The sequence below is a fragment of the Protopterus annectens genome, chromosome 3.part1, assembly GCF_019279795.1.
Source record: "Protopterus annectens isolate FY-2018-M chromosome 3.part1, PAN1.0, whole genome shotgun sequence".
In the NCBI taxonomy this organism is placed as follows: Eukaryota; Metazoa; Chordata; order Ceratodontiformes; family Protopteridae; genus Protopterus; species Protopterus annectens.
Window position 1 is genome coordinate 18,053,585 of NC_056732.1, and position 18,172 is coordinate 18,071,756.

Here is an 18,172-nt window from a genome sequence, read left to right on the forward strand (position 1 = left end):
TGACCATCCGGAATTTGGACTTTTTTACAAATCGGTTTAATTTGCTGAGATCCAAAATGGGTCTCAAGTCCCCGGTCTTTTTTGGCACCAAAAAGAATCTTGAGTAAGTCCCTGATCTGGCCTGGTCTGCGGGGACAGGTTGGATGACCCCTTTTTGAAGCAGCTTTGATATTTCGCTGGCTGCATGATCCCGTTGACTGGGTGGTGGGTCCGGGATGTTTTGGACTGGTGGGGGGGGGGGTTGAGAAAAGGGAATGGAGTAACCTCCGGCGATGATTCGAAGCACCCATTGGTCCTGAGTGATATTTTCCCAGGCCTTTAGGTGTCTCGAGCGACCCCGACTGGCTCCGGAGCTGCACAGTCGGGTACTCCTTCAGGGATGCTGGAAGGAGGATGAGCCACGAAAGGACTCGCGGTGTCCAGTGTTGCGGGGGCCTCCGCCGCCTCTGGGACAGCGTCTCCCTGAAAAATTTCCCCCTCCTCTGCCTCTGGAAGGGGAATTGCTCTGCTGCGACGAGTAAGGCTTTTGAGACTTACGGAACCACATTCCCCCCCCCTTTGAGCCTTGGGGTAAGGTCTGAAGGGAGTGGAAAACTGGGCCCCTACGGCAGTTAAAGTCTTACCCTTCTGTTCGCAGCGAGTCAATGTGTCCTTTACCTTGGGTCCAAACAATGAGGACCCATCAAAGGGGGCGTCGGCAAAGGAAGACTTAAAGGCCTCCGCAAAGTGACACAGGCGTAGCCAGGCTTGTCTCCGTAGAGCAACACCTGTTCCAGCCGCTCTGCTCGCTCCTTCGGCTGCATAAGAAATGAGCCTCATGGACGAGTTAGATAATGAGGACAGGGTAGCCAACTGTGAGTTAACTGTCTGGGCCAACTGCTCAGGTAAGTTACCAGAGAGGGTATCCGAAAGCTCCTTGACCAGCTCCCTCTGCAGTCTGGTGAAATGTGTCAAGTAGTTCAGAGACCTTAATGTAAAGGCCGCTGAAGAAAGGGTACGCTTGCCGTACCGATCCATGCTCCTAGACTCTTTATTAGGAGGATGGACGGACGTTGAAGCCTCTGCCACATCTTGCTGGGTGGCAGATGCCACCACCATGGCATCTACAGCCACGCCTTTCGAGAGAAAGTCCTTATCTGGGGGAGCCGAAAGAAATTTATTGGGGCGAGCTGGCACCAGTTCAACAGAATCCGGGTGTTCCCACGCCCTTCGAGAGATCAAATCCAGAAGCTCATCGAAGGGCGGAGACATCCAGGAGGCGGAGGGCTGAGCCCCGAAGGCCTTGAGGAAAACCGACTCCTCAGCAGAAGGGGGTTTGGACTGCCAGTCGCCTCGTTGCTTAAGGATCTCCAAGATGTCTGCAAAGGAGACATCATCCGAGGACGACTTGGGGGACCCCTCTGCATCATCGAGGTCGGTATCCGAGGTGAGAGACTCATCAGGGGAGTCGATGTGTTTCCTCTTACACTGTTTCTTCCTCGGAGGTTCCTCCGAAAGCGTTTCGGAGGGACCTCCAGGAAGAAGGGAACCCCCAATGGGGGTAACCTCAGGCCCAGGGGCTCCGCTGTCGTGAGACAGGGGGATTGCAAAGAAGCCAGTCTCCATGCCAAAGAAAGGTGGTGGTGAAATGGTAGAAGTGGCCACAGAGGATTTGGCCAAGGCACTCCTCATGGCCTCGAAGGCGGGACCCCCCCCGAGTCCTGGGATGGTTCAACCCCCGAGGCCACAACAGCAGTCGGAACCCCCGCAGCCGACAGGGAGGCTCGAAACCAAAAGGATCGGTCCCGAAGCGTCCCCCCCGGGGCCGACAGAGGAGGTCCGCGTACCGAACCCCGACCCAAAGGACAGGGTTGGAGTTAGGGTCGGAACCGACCCGATAACCTCCACCAGCTCCACCAACACCGACTCCAACGGCGCCGAGGCTGTTGGAGGAGGAATCGAGATAACAGAATGGGGGATCGGCTCCGGAGCCGACTGGGCTGGAGCCGAGATCAACTTTGCAAACACTGGAGACTGAAAAAGTCTTTGAAGCACCCAGTCTAAATCCGAGTCGGACATCCTCGACGACCGAGAAGAGACCGACCGGGTCCGAGTCGACTTCTCCGCCGGCTCCGAAAGACTGGGGGACCGGCTCCGTATAGGTTCGAGAAGTATCGGCGCCGAGGGAGATTCCACTACCACTGCAATTTCCCTCGGAGCCGATGTGGACTTCGGCACCGAAGGGGAAGAGTCAGAGCGGGCGACCCCCATCGGCCCCGAAGGCAGTGGAGTCGATGGAGATGCCTCGCCTCTCGACGCCCGAGCTCTCGACTCTGAAGCCAGAGGAGTCGAAGCTGGAGACATCGAGGCACACCGTTCCGACCTCGGCTCCGAAGTCCGTGGAGCCGACGGAGAAGCCTGCCGCGACTTTTTTGCTGCCGGATCTGACGGGCTGGTCGGAGCCGAAGATTTTTTCTTCCTCGAAGGTGAAGAAGAAGAAGATAGGGCTTCCTCAAAGGAAGGGGTAATAAGCCCTTTGAAAATCAACTTATTTTTCCTCTCTTGGAGGACGCGAGAGGAAAAGGCGTGGCAAACGCTACAGGATTCTTGGAGATGTTTCGGGCCCAAACAGTAAACACATAAAGAATGGTCGTCCGTAATGGACATTTTATAGCTACATTTAGAACATTTTTTGAATCCTGATGGTCTGTGCTCCTTCGACATGGCTATATTAACAAAAAAACACACTGCCCAAAAACAAAATCCACACAAAACAGCCTAGGCTCTAACTTAAACGTCTAGGATAGGGCTAGGCCCCTCTAACTTAAACGGGACCATTAATTACCACAAAACAAACACAATTTTACCACAAGAATATATCAATACACAATCACTCAACAAAAGGTAGCTGTTAAAACAGCTTTTGGGTAAGTTCTGACAAAAATTTAGACAGAAAAATTTCTGACTGAAAGATACTTAGCTCAGCCAAGTCCAAGACCACGTCTATGCTTTGAGAAGTGGCAAACGAGATCTGGGGAAGCAGTAGTGGTGCATCCTGGGATATGAGGTAACTCAGTCAATAAGAGACTGCGTTCTATTGTATAGTGGCCGAGTCGGAGCCGAGGATCGGCTCCGAACCCATCTGTAGAGAATGTAGGCGAGATAGGATCACATTACATCCAAGAGCTGGAAGTGACACCTCTGAGATTAAAAGGCAGGGTACACTGGTGTCAGCAATACAAAAATATATGTCAGAATCAAGAGCTGGAAGTGACACCTCTGATATTAAAAGGTGGGGTACACTGGTGGCAGCAATACAAAATATATGTCAGAACCAAGAGCTGGAAGCAACACCTCTGAGATTAAAAGGCAGCATGTACTCGTGTCAGAAATACAAAAAATATATGTTAGTACCAAAAGCTTGAAGTGTCACCTCTGAGATTAAAAGGCGGGATATACTGCTGTCATCAATACAAAAATATTTGTCAGAACCAAGAGCTGGAAGTGACACCTCTGAGATAAAAAGGCGGGGTACAATGGTGTCAGCAATACCAAAATATATGTCAGAACCAAGAGCTGGAAGTGACACCTCTGAGATTAAAAGGCGGGGTACACTGGTGTCAGCAATACAAAAATATATGTCAGAACCAAGAGCTGGGAGTGACACCTCTGAGATTAAAAGTTAGCATGTACTGGGGTCAGCAACATAAAAAATATATGTTTGAACCAAGAGCTGGAAGTGACACCTCTGAGATTAAAAGGCAGAGTGTACTGGTCTCAGCAATACAAAAATATATGTCAGAACAAAGAGCTGGAAGTGACACCTCTGAGATAAAAAGGCGGGGTACAATGGTGTCAGCAATACCAAAATATATGTCAGAACCAAGAGCTGGAAGTGACACCTCTGAGATTAAAAGGTGAGGTACACTGGTGACAGCAATACAAAAATATATGTCAGAACCAAGAGCTGGAAGTGACACCTCTGAGAATAAAAGGCAGTGTGTAGTGGTGTCAGCAATACAAAAATATATGTCAGAACCAAGAGCTGGAAGTGACACATCTGAGATTGAAAGGCAGGGTGTTATGGTGTCAGCAATACAAAACATATATGTCAGAACCAAGAGCTGGAAGAGACACCTCTGAGATTAAAAGGCAGTGTGTACTGGTGTCAACAATACAAAATAATATGTCAGAAACAAGAGCTGGAAGTGGCACCTCTGAAATTAAAAGGCGGGGTATACTGGTGTCGGCAATACAAAAATATATGTCAGAACCAAGAGATGGAAGTGACACCTCTGAGATTAAAAGGCAGTGTGTACTGGTGTGAGCAATACAAAAATTTATGTCAGAACCAAGAGATGGAAGTGACACCTCTGACATTAAAAGGCAGTGTGTACTGGTGTCAGCAATACACAAATATATGTCAGAACCAAGAGCTGGAAGCGACACCTCTGAGATTAAAAGGCAGTGCGTACTGGTGCCAGGAATACAAAAAATATATGACAGAACCAAGAGCTGGAAGTGACAACTCTGAGAATAAAAGGTAGGCTACACTGGTGTCAGCAATACAAAAATATATCAGAACCAAGAGCTGGAAGTTACACCTCTGAGATTAAAAGTCGGGGTACACTGGTGTCAGCAATACAAAAATATATGTCAGAACAAACAGATGGAAGTGACACCTCTGAGATTAAAAGGCAGGGTACACTGGTGTCAGCAATACAAAAATATATGTCAGAACCAAGAGGTGGCAGTGACACCTCTGAGATTAAAATGCGGGGTACACTAGTGTCAGCAATACAAAAATATATGTCAGAACCAAGAGCTGGAAGTGACACCTCTGAGATTAAAAGGCAGTGTGTACTGGTGCCAGCAATACAAAAATATATATCAGAACCAAGAGCTGGAAGTTACACCTCTGAGATTAAAAGGCGGGGTACACTGGTTGTCAGCAATACAAAAATATATGTCAGAACCAAGAGCTGGAAGTGACACCTCTGAGATTAAAAGCCGCGGTACACTGGTGTCAGCAATACAAAAATATATGTCAGAACTAAGAGCTGGAAGTGACAGCTCTGAGATTAAAAGGCAGTGTGTACTGGTGTCAGCCATACAAAAATATATGTCAGAACCAAGAGCTGAAAGCGACACGTCTGAGATTAAAAGGAAGTGCATAGTGGTGTCAGCAAGACAAAAATATATGTCAAAACAAAGAGCTGGAAGTGAAAACTCTGAGATTAAAATGGGGGTACACTGGTGTCGGCAATACAAAAATATATGTCAGAACCAAGAGCTGGAAGTTACACCTCTGAGATTAAAAGGTGACGTACACTGGTGTCAGCAATACAAAAATATATGTCAGAACCAAGAGCTGGAAGTGACACCTCTGAGATTAAAAAGCAGTGTCTACTGGTCTCAGCAAAACAAAAAAAAAAAATATGTCAGAAGCAAGAGCTGGAAGCGAAACCTCTGAGAGTAAAAGGCAGTGTGTACTGGTGTTAGCAATACAAAAATATATGTCAGAACCAAGAGCTGGAAGTGACACCTCTGAGATTAAAAGGTGGGGTACACTGGTGACAGCAATACAAAAATATATGTCAGAACCAAAAGCTGGATGTGACACCTCTGAGATTAAAAGGCAGTGTGTACTGGTGTCAGCAATACAAAAATATATGTCAGAACCAAGATCTGGAAGTAACACCTCTGAGATTAAAGGGCGGGGTACACTGGTGTCAGCAATACAAAAATATATGTCAGAACCAAGAGGTGGAAGTGACACCTCTGAGATTAAAAGGCAGTGTGTACTGGTGTCAGCAATATACAAATATATGTCAGAACCAAGAGCTGGAAGCGACACCTCTGAGATTAAAAGGCAGTGCGTACTGGTGTCAGGAATACAAAAAATATATGACAGAACCAAGAGCTGGAAGTGACAACTCTGAGAATAAAAGGCAGGCTACACTGGTGTCAGCAATACAAAAATATATCAGAACCAAGAGCTGGAAGTTACACCTCTGAGATTAAAAGTCGGGGTACACTGGTGTCAGCAATACAAAAATATATGTCAGAGCAAAGAGATGGAAGTGACACCTCTGAGATTAAAAGGCGGGGTACACTGGTGTCAGCAATACAAAAATATATGTCAGAACCAAGAGCTGGCAGTGACACCTCTGAGATTAAAATGCGGGGTACACTAGTGTCAGCAATACAAAAATATATGTCAGAACCAAAAGCTGGAAGTGACACCTCTGAGATAAAAAGGCGGGGTACAATGGTGTCAGCAATACCAAAATATATGTCAGAACCAAGAGCTGGAAGTGACACCTCTGAGATTAAAAGGGGGGGGGGGTACACTGGTGTCAGCAATACAAAAATATACGTCAGAACCAAGAGCTGGGAGTGACACCTCTGAGATTAAAAGTCAGAATGTACTGGGGTCAGCAACATAAAAAATATATGTTTGAACCAAGAGATGGAAGTGACACCTCTGAGATTAAAAGGCAGAGTGTACTGGTCTCAGCAATACAAAAATATATGTCAGAACAAAGAGCTGGAAGTGACATCTCTGAGATTAAAATGCGGGGTACACAGGTGACAGCAATACAAAAATATATGTCAAAACCAAGAGCTGGAACTGACACCTCTGAGATTAAAAGGCATTGTGTACTGGTGTCAGCAATACAAAAATATATGTCAGAACCAAGAGCTGGAAGTGACACCTCTGAGAATAAAAGGCAGAGTGTAGTGGTGTCAGCAATACAAAAATATATGTCAGAACCAAGAGCTGGAAGTGACACCTCTGAGATTGAAAGGCAGGGTGTTATGGTGTCAGCAATACAAAACATATATGTCAGAACCAAGAGCTGGAAGTGACACCTCTGAGATTAAAATGCAGTGTGTACTGGTGTCAGCAATACAAAAATATATGTCAGAACCAATAGCTGGAAGTGACACCTCTGAGATTAAAAGGCAGTGTGTACTGGTGCCAGCAATACAAATATATATATCAGAACCAAGAGCTGGAAGCAACATGTCTGAGATTAAAAGGCAGTGCGTACTGGTGTCAGCAATACAAAAAATATATGTCAGAACCAAAAGCTGGAAGTGACAACTCTGAAATTAAAAGGCGGGGTATACTGGTGTCGGCAATACAAAAATATATGTCAGAACCAAGAGATGGAAGTGACACCTCTGACATTAAAAGGCAGTGTGTACTGGTGACAGCAATACAAAAATATATGTCAGAACCAAGAGCTGGAAATGACACCTCCGAGATTAAAAGGCAGTGTGTACTGGTGTGAGCAATACAAAAATTTATGTCAGAACCAAGAGCTGGAAATGACACCTCTGAGATTAAAAGGCAGAGTGTACTCGTGTCAGCAATACAAAAATATATGTCAGAACCAAGAGCTGGAAGCGACACCTCTGAGATTAAAAAGCAGTGTGTACTGGTGTCAGCAATACAAAAATATATGTCAGAACCAAGAGCTGGAAGTGACACCTCTGATATTAAAAGGCAGTGTGTACTGGTGACAGCAATACAAAAATATATGTCAGAACCAAGAGCTGGAAATTACACCTCTGAGATTAAAAGGCAGTGTGTACTGGTGTCAGCAATACACAAATATATGTCAGAACCAAGAGCTGGAAGAGACACCTCTGAGATTAAAAGGCAGTGCGTACTGGTGTCAGGAATACAAAAAATATATGACAGAACCAAGAGCTGGAAGTGACAACTCTGAGAATAAAAGGCAGGCTACACTGGTGTCAGCAATACAAAAATATATCAGAACCAAGAGCTGGAAGTTACACCTCTGAGAGTAAAAGTCGGGGTACACTGGTGTCAGCAATACAAAAATATATATCAGAACAAAGAGATGGAAGTGACACCTCTGAGATTAAAAGGTGGGGTACACTGGTGTCAGCAATACAAAAATATATGTCAGAACCAAGAGCTGGAAGTGACACCTCTGAGATTAAAATGCAGGGTACACTAGTGTCAGCAATACAAAAATATATGTCAGAACCAAGAGCTGGAAGTGACACCTCTGAGATTAAAAGGCAGTGTGTACTGGTGCCAGCAATACAAATATATATATCAGAACCAAGAGCTGGAAGCGACATGTCTGAGATTAAAAGGCAGTGCGTACTGGTGTCAGCAATACAAAAAATATATGTCAGAACCAAGAGCTGGAAGTGACAACTCTGAGATTAAAAGGTGGGGTACACTGGTGTCAGCAATACAAAAATACATGTCAGAACCAAGAGCTGGAAGGTACACCTCTGAGATTAAAAGGTGGGGTACACTGGTGACAGCAATACAAAAATATATGTCAGAACCAAGAGCTGGAAGTGACACCTCTGAGATTAAAAGGCAGTGTGCACTGGTGTCAGCAAAAGAAAAAATATGTCAGAAGCAAGAGCTGGATGCGTCACCTCTGAGGATTAAAAGGCAGTGTGTACTGGTGTCAGCAATACAAAAATATATGTCAGAACCAAGAGCTGGAAGTGACACCTGTGAGATGAAAAGGTTGGGTACAGAGGTGTCAGCAATACAAAAAATATATGTCAGAACCAACAGCTGGAAGTGACACCTCTCAGATTAAAAGGCAGTGTGTACTGGAGTCAGCAATACAAAAATATATGTCAGAACCAAGAGCTCGAAGTGACACCTCTGAGATTACAAGGCCGAGTACACTGGTGTCAGCAATACAAAAATATATGTCAGAACCAAGAGCTGGAAGTGACACCTCTGAGATTAAAAGGTGGGGTACACTGGTGTCAGCAATACAAAAATATGTCAGAACCAAGAGCTGGAAGTGACACCTCTGAGAATAAAAGGCAGTGTGTAGTGGTGTCAGCAATACAAAAATATATGTCAGAACCAAGAGCTGGAAGTGACACATCTGAGATTGAAAGGCAGGGTGTTATGGTGTCAGCAATACAAAACATATATGTCAGAACCAAGAGCTGGAATTGACACCTCTGAGATTAAAAGGCAGTGTATACTGGTGTCAACAATACAAAATAATATGTCAGAAACAAGAGCTGGAAGTGACACCTCTGAAATTAAAAGGCGGGGTATACTGGTGTCGGCAATACAAAAATATAAGTCAGAACCAAGAGATGGAAGTGACACCTCTGACATTAAAAGGCAGTGTGTACTGGTGACAGCAATACAAAAATATATGTCAGAACCAAGAGCTGGAAGTGACACCTCTAAGATTAAAAGGCAGTGTGTACTGGTGTCAGCAATACTAAAATATGTCAGAACGAAGAGCTGGAAGTGACACCACTGAGATTAAAAGGCAGTGTGTACTGGTGTCAGCAATACAAAAATATATGTCAGAACCAAGAGATGGAAGTGACACCTCTGACATTAAAAGGCAGTGTGTACTGGTGACAGCAATACAAAAATATATGTCAGAACCAAGAGCTGGAAATTACACCTCTGAGATTAAAAGGCAGTGTGTACTGGGGTCAGCAATACAAAAATATATCCACGAACTGTAAAAACTGGTAAACCACGACATAGGCTCCTCAGTAGTTCACTCAAATTGTATTTATTTACAATACACCAAAAACACAAACGAAACTAACAGAAATGAACTGAAAATTTGTAGCAATACAAAAAATATATGTCAGAACCAAGAGCTGGAAGTGACACCTCTCAGATTAAAAGGCGGGGTACACTGGTGTCAGCAATACAAAAATATATGTCAGAACCAAGAGCTGGAAGTGACACCTCTAAGATTAAAAGGCAGTGTGTACTGGTGTCAGCAATACTAAAATATGTCAGAACGAAGAGCTGGAAGTGACACCACTGAGATTAAAATGCAGTGCGTACTGGTGTCAGCAATACAAAAATATATGTCAGAACCAAGAGCTGGAAGTGACACCTCTGAGATTAAAAGGCAGTGTGTACTGGTGTCAGCAATACAAAAATATATGTCAGAACCAAGAGCTGGAAGTGACACCTCTGAGATTAAAAGGCAGTGTGTACTGGTGTCAGCAATACAAAAATATATGTCAGAACCAAGAGCTAGAAGTGACACCTCTGAGAATAAAAGGCAGTGTGTACTGGAGTCAGCAATACAAAAAATATATCTCACAACCAACAGCTGGAAGCAAGACCTCTGAGATTAAACGGCAGTGTGTACTGGTGTCAGCAATACAAAAAATATATGTCAGAACCAAGAGCTGGAAGTGACACCTCTGAGATTAAAAGGCAGTGCATACTGGTGTCAGCAATACAAAAAATATATGTCAGAACCAAGAACTTGAAGCAACACCTCTGAGATTGAAAGGCAGGGTGTTATGGTGTCAACAATATAAAAAATATATGTCAGAACCAAGACCTGGAAGTGACACCTCTGAGATTAAAAGGCAGTGTGTACTGGTGTCCGCAATACAAAAATATATGTTAGAACCAAGAGCTGGAAGTGAACCTTTGAGAATAAAAGGCATTGCGTACTGGTGTCAGCAATACAAAAATATATGTCAGAACCAAGAGCTGGAAGTGATACCTCTGAGATTAAAAGGCAGGGTGTACTGGTGTCAGCAATACAAAAAATATATGTCAGAACCAACAGCTGGAAGCAACACCTCTGAGGTTAAATGGCAGTGTGTACTGGTGTCAGCAATACAAAAAATATATGTCAGAATCAAGAGCTGGAAGTGACACCTCTGAGATTAAAAGGCAGTGTGTACTGGTGTCAGCAATACAAATATATATGTCAGAACCAAGAGCTGGAAGTGACACCTCTGAGATTAAAAGGCAGGGTGTACTTACTGGTGTCAGCAATACAAATATATATGTCAGTACCAAGAGCTGGAAGCGACACCTCTGAGATTAAAAGGCTGTGCGTACTGGTAAAATACAAAAAATATATGTCAGAACCAAGGGCTGGAAGCGACACCTCTGAGATTTAAAGGCAGGGTGTACTGGTGTCAGCAATACAAAAACATATGTCAGAACCAAGAGCTGGAAGCACACAAAGTTATGGAAAGAGAGTTTGATTATAAGAAGCACAGTAAAACACAGATGGGAGGGCAGGACAATGTCTAAATAATGGAAGGAGGTTTTTAAATATTTCACGAAGCCACTTTAGGTGTTGAGTGGAGAGAAACTGAACAAAAGAAGAAAACAGCAGAGAGTGGCAAATACAACTGGGGACGAATATTGCATGAGCAAAGGATGGCCACTGCTAAATTCTGGGTAGACAAACATGAAGATGGGACAGGACAGGTCCACATACAGTGGTGAAAAAAGAAAATAAATGAAAAAAAAGCATACATTGATACTGCTGACTGCAGCAACATGGGATCTAGTTGTTGAATTCATTACTGAAGCATGCAGTGAAATCCATCATGATCAGGCAATGTTTATGATTTGAGATATGTAGAGTTTAGACTGTTATGTGCACTGAGAAAATGCTTGTTACAGGGTTATCAGTTTGATCCCAGCATTTGATATGAAGCTGTCAAGTGACTGACTGAGCAAATATATAGTAGGAATAAGCTGAAACTGAAGGCATGCTTTAATCTGATGAAGCCTCATAAGATAAAGGTTTATAAGGTTTATATTAAATAATTGTTTAATATTCTGAGTTTCAGTGTGCGTGCTGAATTTTGTCTCTCTGTTTTTACTGGCACCTGATTTATGCCACATATTTAATTTTTACACTTAACGTTACAGTTTGTTTTACTAACTCTACTGTCCTGTTTATTACTCACATACAATCCATATTTAAGCTAAAATGTACATTTTAACATAGTACTTTCAAATGCGATCTTACTTCCTTTGTGCTACCACAAGTCTGCAGTTTCAGATAATGAAAACCAGAACATAAGAGATGTGATTGAAAGAATACTGCTGCAATCATATACTGGGTTGCGGGTGGTCTCTCAAAACTGCTGCAGTAGTTCATAACTTGTTTTAGTGTAAAATACTTGTGCATTTTGCACTTTGGAGAGGTAAGTGGCACAGAAAAAAGCCTTGGAGGAGTGACCCTAAAATAGACAGAAGAGGAAAAGTTGTGGAAGTAATGGATTTCAAAGGCTTCAGGGAAGATGCAAGCTGTGTTGGCAGACATTGTGTGTCACAGTTTTGGCAATTGTGTAGACTAGGCCATACCAGTGTAGTTTGCGCAGGGATGGGCATGGAACACAATGTGTTGCCTTTACTGACCATCCTGATGCAGACGTCACTAAAGCATGAACATTCAAAGAAAACTTTGTTCCTTACAAAAATATGTGCTGGACCACGAACTGTAACCTCTCACCCCAACCTCACAACTTTTTTTTCCCATTGCTTTGATGTGCATTAACTGACTGCCCCTACTATAAACTGAACTCTTTTTAATACAGAGTTGAGTACATTTACTGCGCATGGAGCTTTGATAGACTGGCTGACGATGCACGTTTCTTCTTTTTTGATGTTTTATGCTAAAACAGCATTTAAAGTGATGCTTTAAAGTCATTCCAGTGGGGCTAATTTAATTACTTGTGGTTGGTTGATATTTTCATAGCTGAAGAGGATTAAGTGTAGTTAAACACTACCTCTGGTTATTTGTTAAACACACAAAATCTAAGTGTAAGAGAATAGCTTAAATATAAATAATTTAACCGGTCTTCCCTCATTTAGTGGTATTTGAGGCAAACCCTTTCTCCCTAAGTTACACTTTGAATTTACTTAGTTGGGGAAACAATAGAAATACCTTTGTTTTTATAAATACAACCATTATATGAGAAAATAGTAGTTCAACTTATATAGTTATATACATGCTTCAGTGTTAAGAATCGCCACAATTTTAAGAGAAATAATCCACATGACTTGTCTAAAATATCCTCCCAATACTGCCAGCATTGAAGTGTGCTTTACTGGAATCACTGAAGACTGATTGAGGATACAGTCAAAAAAAAAACTCTAGGCCAGAGTACTGCAGTATGTGAGAATGGAAAATCATCTAAACCACTATGTTACTTTCAATGCCACTGTACAAGAACTTACTACAAGAGACAGATAAAACCAGCATCTGCACAGCATGTGCACAACAGAGGATCTATCAGACAGCCGAGAAGCAGATGTCTTTATCTGATATGAAAAGGATCCAATAACTATGTTAAGCAGCTGGACAAAATATCTTTAGACTTAGATTCTCTTTGGGATGCTTCTTTTCTGCTTCTGTCTAGATTCTCTTTGGGATGCTTCTTTTCTGCGTCTATCTAGATTCTCTTTGGGATGCTTCTTTTCTGCTTCTGTCTAGATTCTCTTTGGGGTGCTTCTTTTCTGCGTCTGTCTCTTCGTCATTCTCTTGTTTGCATATCTATAAAGGTTTTTTTCTGAATGGCATATTCTGCCCAGTTTCTCTCTCTCTAGCTTTTTTCTGGTCATCATGTTTATCTGCTTTTTTCTCATTTGGGATGAACATGGTGTATGAAATCTGTAAAGCTTACAGAAGAAAACTATATGGAAAATCATCTTTTTTATCGGAATCTAGCTCAGCAATAAAACCAACAACAAATTGAATGAACTGAAGGATATGTGTATAACCGCCCTTTCCACCCGGCAGACTGCATTTAGAACAAAGTACGGCTCCCCTTCCTGTTCACTGCTGGAAGACAGACAAGTCAACACGGTGATGGGCATCTTATGGTCTATGGCCAGAAACTATCATAACAGATAGTCTGAAATAAGATTTGTAATTTATATTAAGCTATGCAAATAATGTGATATTCCTGAGACTGCAAAACAAGAAAAAGCTTTCATCACTCATTACATAGACAACAATACATTTGTCAGTTTACCTCATCAACAGTCCATTTGGCTACCTGACTGGCTTTGACATGTGCAACACCTGGAAGTAACTTGCAGTGTTGCTCCCAGCAAAGTGGAAGGTCCTTCGTGGGATGAGTTGACATGGCAGACATGAAAACAGACTGGTGAAGGGCTTGCTGCATGCTTTCAATGGAGTATTCTAGAAAAGAATGACAGGACACAATGACTTTATGTATCTAGTTTGAAAGATTTGATCTTTTTTTTATGCAAAACAAAAACCTTTTACCACACTCGCAAAACACTGTCAGCATCTCAAGCTGTAGTACAAAAATACAATTCACATGGGATGAAATGTTTACAAATTATATAGACACATTACATAACTAGCTGCACAAACAATATATGTACAGAAGAATGTGTTTGGTGTTGCTAGTGTTTGAATACATTAATATTCTACTAGAGAAACATCAAAAAGCTGCACTACTAAAAGCACTTCAATTATTATGGTGGTTGCAGTACACATATTATGCTCCATGCATCAGGGAACATCAAACGATAGAATACACACACTGCCATTTCAAGTTCCAAAGTGAGACCCAACAAACTCAAGTGAACAAAAATAAGAGGGTTAAGTAATTTGTTGACCATCACACAGTATGGAAACTGAAGATGGAGTCACTCTCTTGGAAGTACCTGAAAGTACCTTGCTGATTCATAACTTGTAATTATATACACGGACAATAACACACTGAGGAAACTGAAAGCCTATTGTGCTTGTACTTTTTATGGCTATATAGAACACTGAATACATGAAATAAATTATTGAATGCAATTAAAAAAAATAAAATCAACAGAAAACGTCTGCTGGGTATTTATAAGACACATCTCGGATCTTTGGAGCAAGAGCATTGCTTTGATTTTCTCCATCTGTATGGAATGCAACATGGCAATGTTATGTGTAAGGTACAGAATATACTCATTACACATCATGTAACACTAAACTCATTATCCTGAAGGTGCGACACCTGAAGATCTGTAAGAAAGGCATCATGTTAGAAAGACCTAGTGAAGTCTGACTCTGCTTACTAACCAAGGGTAGTAACCCAAAACTGCACACGTGACAGGGTTTTAAGTTTCTCAGTCCACCACTTCTGCAGCTACCAGTAAATGCTTGAGTTGTCTCTGCAGAAGAAAAGGTGAAGTCTGACTGCGACCCAAACTAGACAGGTTTGATTAGCATCCTCCAAAGAGAAGCTGACCAGGGGAGGTTTAGAGTGAGCAGTAAATGCTGGCACACACATCCTGGGTAAAGGGGATGGTTTGATCTCTGAAATGCCAGCACGTATTATCAGTAGGCACCTGGTATGCAGTACTGTGACTGAGGATTTGTGTCTTGCTTTGCTAGGCTGCAGAAGGCAGGCTCTACTTTACATGTGAATGTAATGCAAGCCCGTATGGTGACAAGCCACCTGCCAAGGGGAAAGGTCATGCTTTGCTACAAATATCTCTTTGGTCTATATCAAGTACAATGTGGTTTTCTGGGTGAAACAATGACTGTAGTTCTGTGGTCTGGGCACCAATTAGGTTAAGGATACAGTCCATCCTGGAATACAGAGCCTCAGTCTTGGAGGGGATTAAATTCACATCCTCAGACTGCCAGGACAAGGCAGTACTCCGCCTCCTTTCAGAGCTGAAGACCAGATACAAAACAGGGCTTGAACTATCTCCAAGACTGCTGGAGGTGGGGGGGGGCATAATCATACCAAAGTTGCTCAGGTCAGTACAAAACTTTTCCCTCAATTGGGGGGACGGGCTGATTTAAGTTTACTTCATACAGGCAATTGAGAGGGTGTGTATTCAGCACCAAGTTGACCAAGGGAAGTGGATAGGCGTGTACTAGGCTAATGGCTATCTAGGCTAACTACAAGCCTAGCCATAGGATTACCCTGGCATCGTGTCACCAGACCTTAGTTCCCAGTGCCTCTTGTCGAGTAAAGCCACTGGAGTTATCCCCAGGGTGAGTTTTCTATTTCCCAGTCACTCATCAGGATTTCTCTTGAAGAAGGTCAGTGAGGTGCTCTGCTTGACATGCATGGGAAGTCTATTCCATAAATGCATTGAAGCTTCCCTGACTTGGATTAGAACCAGGCCACGGTGGTGACAGCGCTAAATCCTAACCACTAGACCACCAGATGAGGTTTTTAATTTCCTAGCTTATGGATAAAGAAGTGCATGTAATTTCTAAACTCAGGGACACTAGCTGCTTAAATTATGCCACAGTTACAGCTGCTTGTTCAAACAAACAACTGAGTCATACAGACAGAAGTTTTGAGAATACAAGAAAAAGGCAAACAGAAGTATGACTGAGTATACTGCTAAAAACAGCAGATACTTTCACAAATGGATGAGTGGATGTAATGTCATGACATCTGATATGCAAGATCTTTTGGGCAGGGAACAGGAGCCGAGCACTATATATGAGGACATGAACTGGGTGGAAGGCCAGGAGTGTGACACTGCTAAGGAGATGGGCAGGAAAGGGAAAAATTACCTAGCAAGCAGACTGCCACTGCATGGGTATAAGGAAACCCATGGAGGAAGCCTAAGGTATCTCCACAGGCTATACAGGACAAGGAGGAAGCCATAAGTTTGGTTACACACCCAAGCTTTCGGGTTAGATGTTTTAAATGCAACCAAATAGGATATGCACAGTCTTGTTGCCCAATAGGGTAGGGAAGAGATCAAAGATCTCAGGAAATAACATGTAAGACTAGCACTATGAAAATGGTGGGCTGTTTAGGGATAACAGCTGCACCTAACAACTGCATGAGTTTGTGTCTTATCCTAGCAGAAAGGAAAAAGGCCACTACCAAATGGAACAGAGCCTCAGACATGATCATGGTCAAACATCATATGGTCAGATAGAAGTACCACCTGCCTGAATCCACTCCAAGTAGTACCTTATGTAGAAAAAAACTTTCAGCTACCTTGCGCCACAGTCAATCTGGACTGGGAAGGGGAAAAGAAGCAAACAACTGGCTGCATTTGAGGACATTCCTGTTAATGTCCTAATTGGGATGGTCTTTGACATTACAGTACCTTGTGTACATGCTGTCAGATCCAGCCAGGCAAAGAGGTAAAGAAATAAGGAAGGCGGTAAGGAGGAACCCACACAGAGGCCACATCTCCATCTGGGGCTGGTGATGTGGCAATTCCTGAGGTGGGGGATGGTCAGTAACAGTGACCTGGCATCTCTGCCACAGCAGAAGAAAGGCACTGATCTTCCCCTGGAAGATGATATTTCTAAGGAAGACGTAAGTGATAGTAGTCGGCCAGAACATGAGGTATCACTGTCAGATGGTGTGACGCCCCTTCTCTGGGCCAGTAATCAAGGATCTTCAATCATCACCACTGACACTGGTGAGGGACAGGACATTCACTTGGAACAAAAAAATAGATGCACACAGTATTCCAGATGCAGCTCTCAACAACAAGCACAATTTCCTTAAGAGCACACAGGGAACACACTCACACACTTAGTCCTGGGACTGGGTTTCCCTCTCTCTCCAGGCCCCAAATAAGACAGCCCATTGACAAAGCTGTAGAGTTGAGTCCTCAGCCTAGTGTTGCAAGCCAAGTCCTCCACCACCCTCTCTGTGATACCAGTGTTCTGTGTCCCTGCTCCAAGTAGCTGACACACACTCAACTCTGCAATTTGATTTTCACACACACTTGGGAAAGGCTGAGACAGATTTACCAGCTATACCCCCCTCTGCCCAGACTATAAGGTACATACTGCCACCAGAACACTCAAAAGCCAGCTACTCTAAGGTTCTTACAAGGGGTACCCAATTATACTGAATGAAATTAATGCTAATACAAATGGTAGTGTTTGACCAATGCAGCAAGGCTTTCAGGAGCGGCCACAGTGTCATATATAAATACAAGTACTCTCAAACCTTAAAATATACTCTAAAAGACCAGCCACAATGAAAAGTTTAAATATATTTAATAATAAAATAACATACAAATACTAAATACTTATTTACAAAAAAACACCAAACTTTCAGTCAGAGGAAATCTTAAAAATAACACTGATGGAAAGATTCACACATATACAGAAAAACAGTACTTAACTAATCTCACTATATTTTCCTGGCTGATCTAAAGAATTACTATTCCCTGGTTACTTACTAAAGCAAGGCAAGATTAAGTAGGCGAGTGGTCCTTCTTTGCCAGGTTTCAAAAACAGAGTGCCCCGAGACTTCTGTCTCATCTAGTACTAAAACATAAAATGACAGAATAGCCTAAAAGGCTAAAAAAAATGGTAAACAAAAAAAAATGAACCATATAGGCCGTAATGCATTACAAAGCAGTTTACTTAACTCCAATACGACTAAGCGTTTTTGCCAT

General features: G+C 42.8%; 1 protein-coding gene across 3 annotated transcripts in view; it reads right to left on the reverse strand.

Annotated features, from left to right (window-relative positions):
• Positions 1 to 18,172, reverse strand: part of L3MBTL4 (L3MBTL histone methyl-lysine binding protein 4) — a 2,903,854-nt gene that overhangs the window by 435,853 nt on the left and 2,449,829 nt on the right. For all 3 annotated transcript variants that reach the window (XM_044066510.1, XM_044066511.1, XM_044066512.1), the window contains one exon: positions 13,789 to 13,958. In XM_044066510.1, the coding sequence (XP_043922445.1) occupies positions 13,789 to 13,958 (170 nt within the window). The remainder of the gene's footprint in view (positions 1 to 13,788; positions 13,959 to 18,172) is intronic.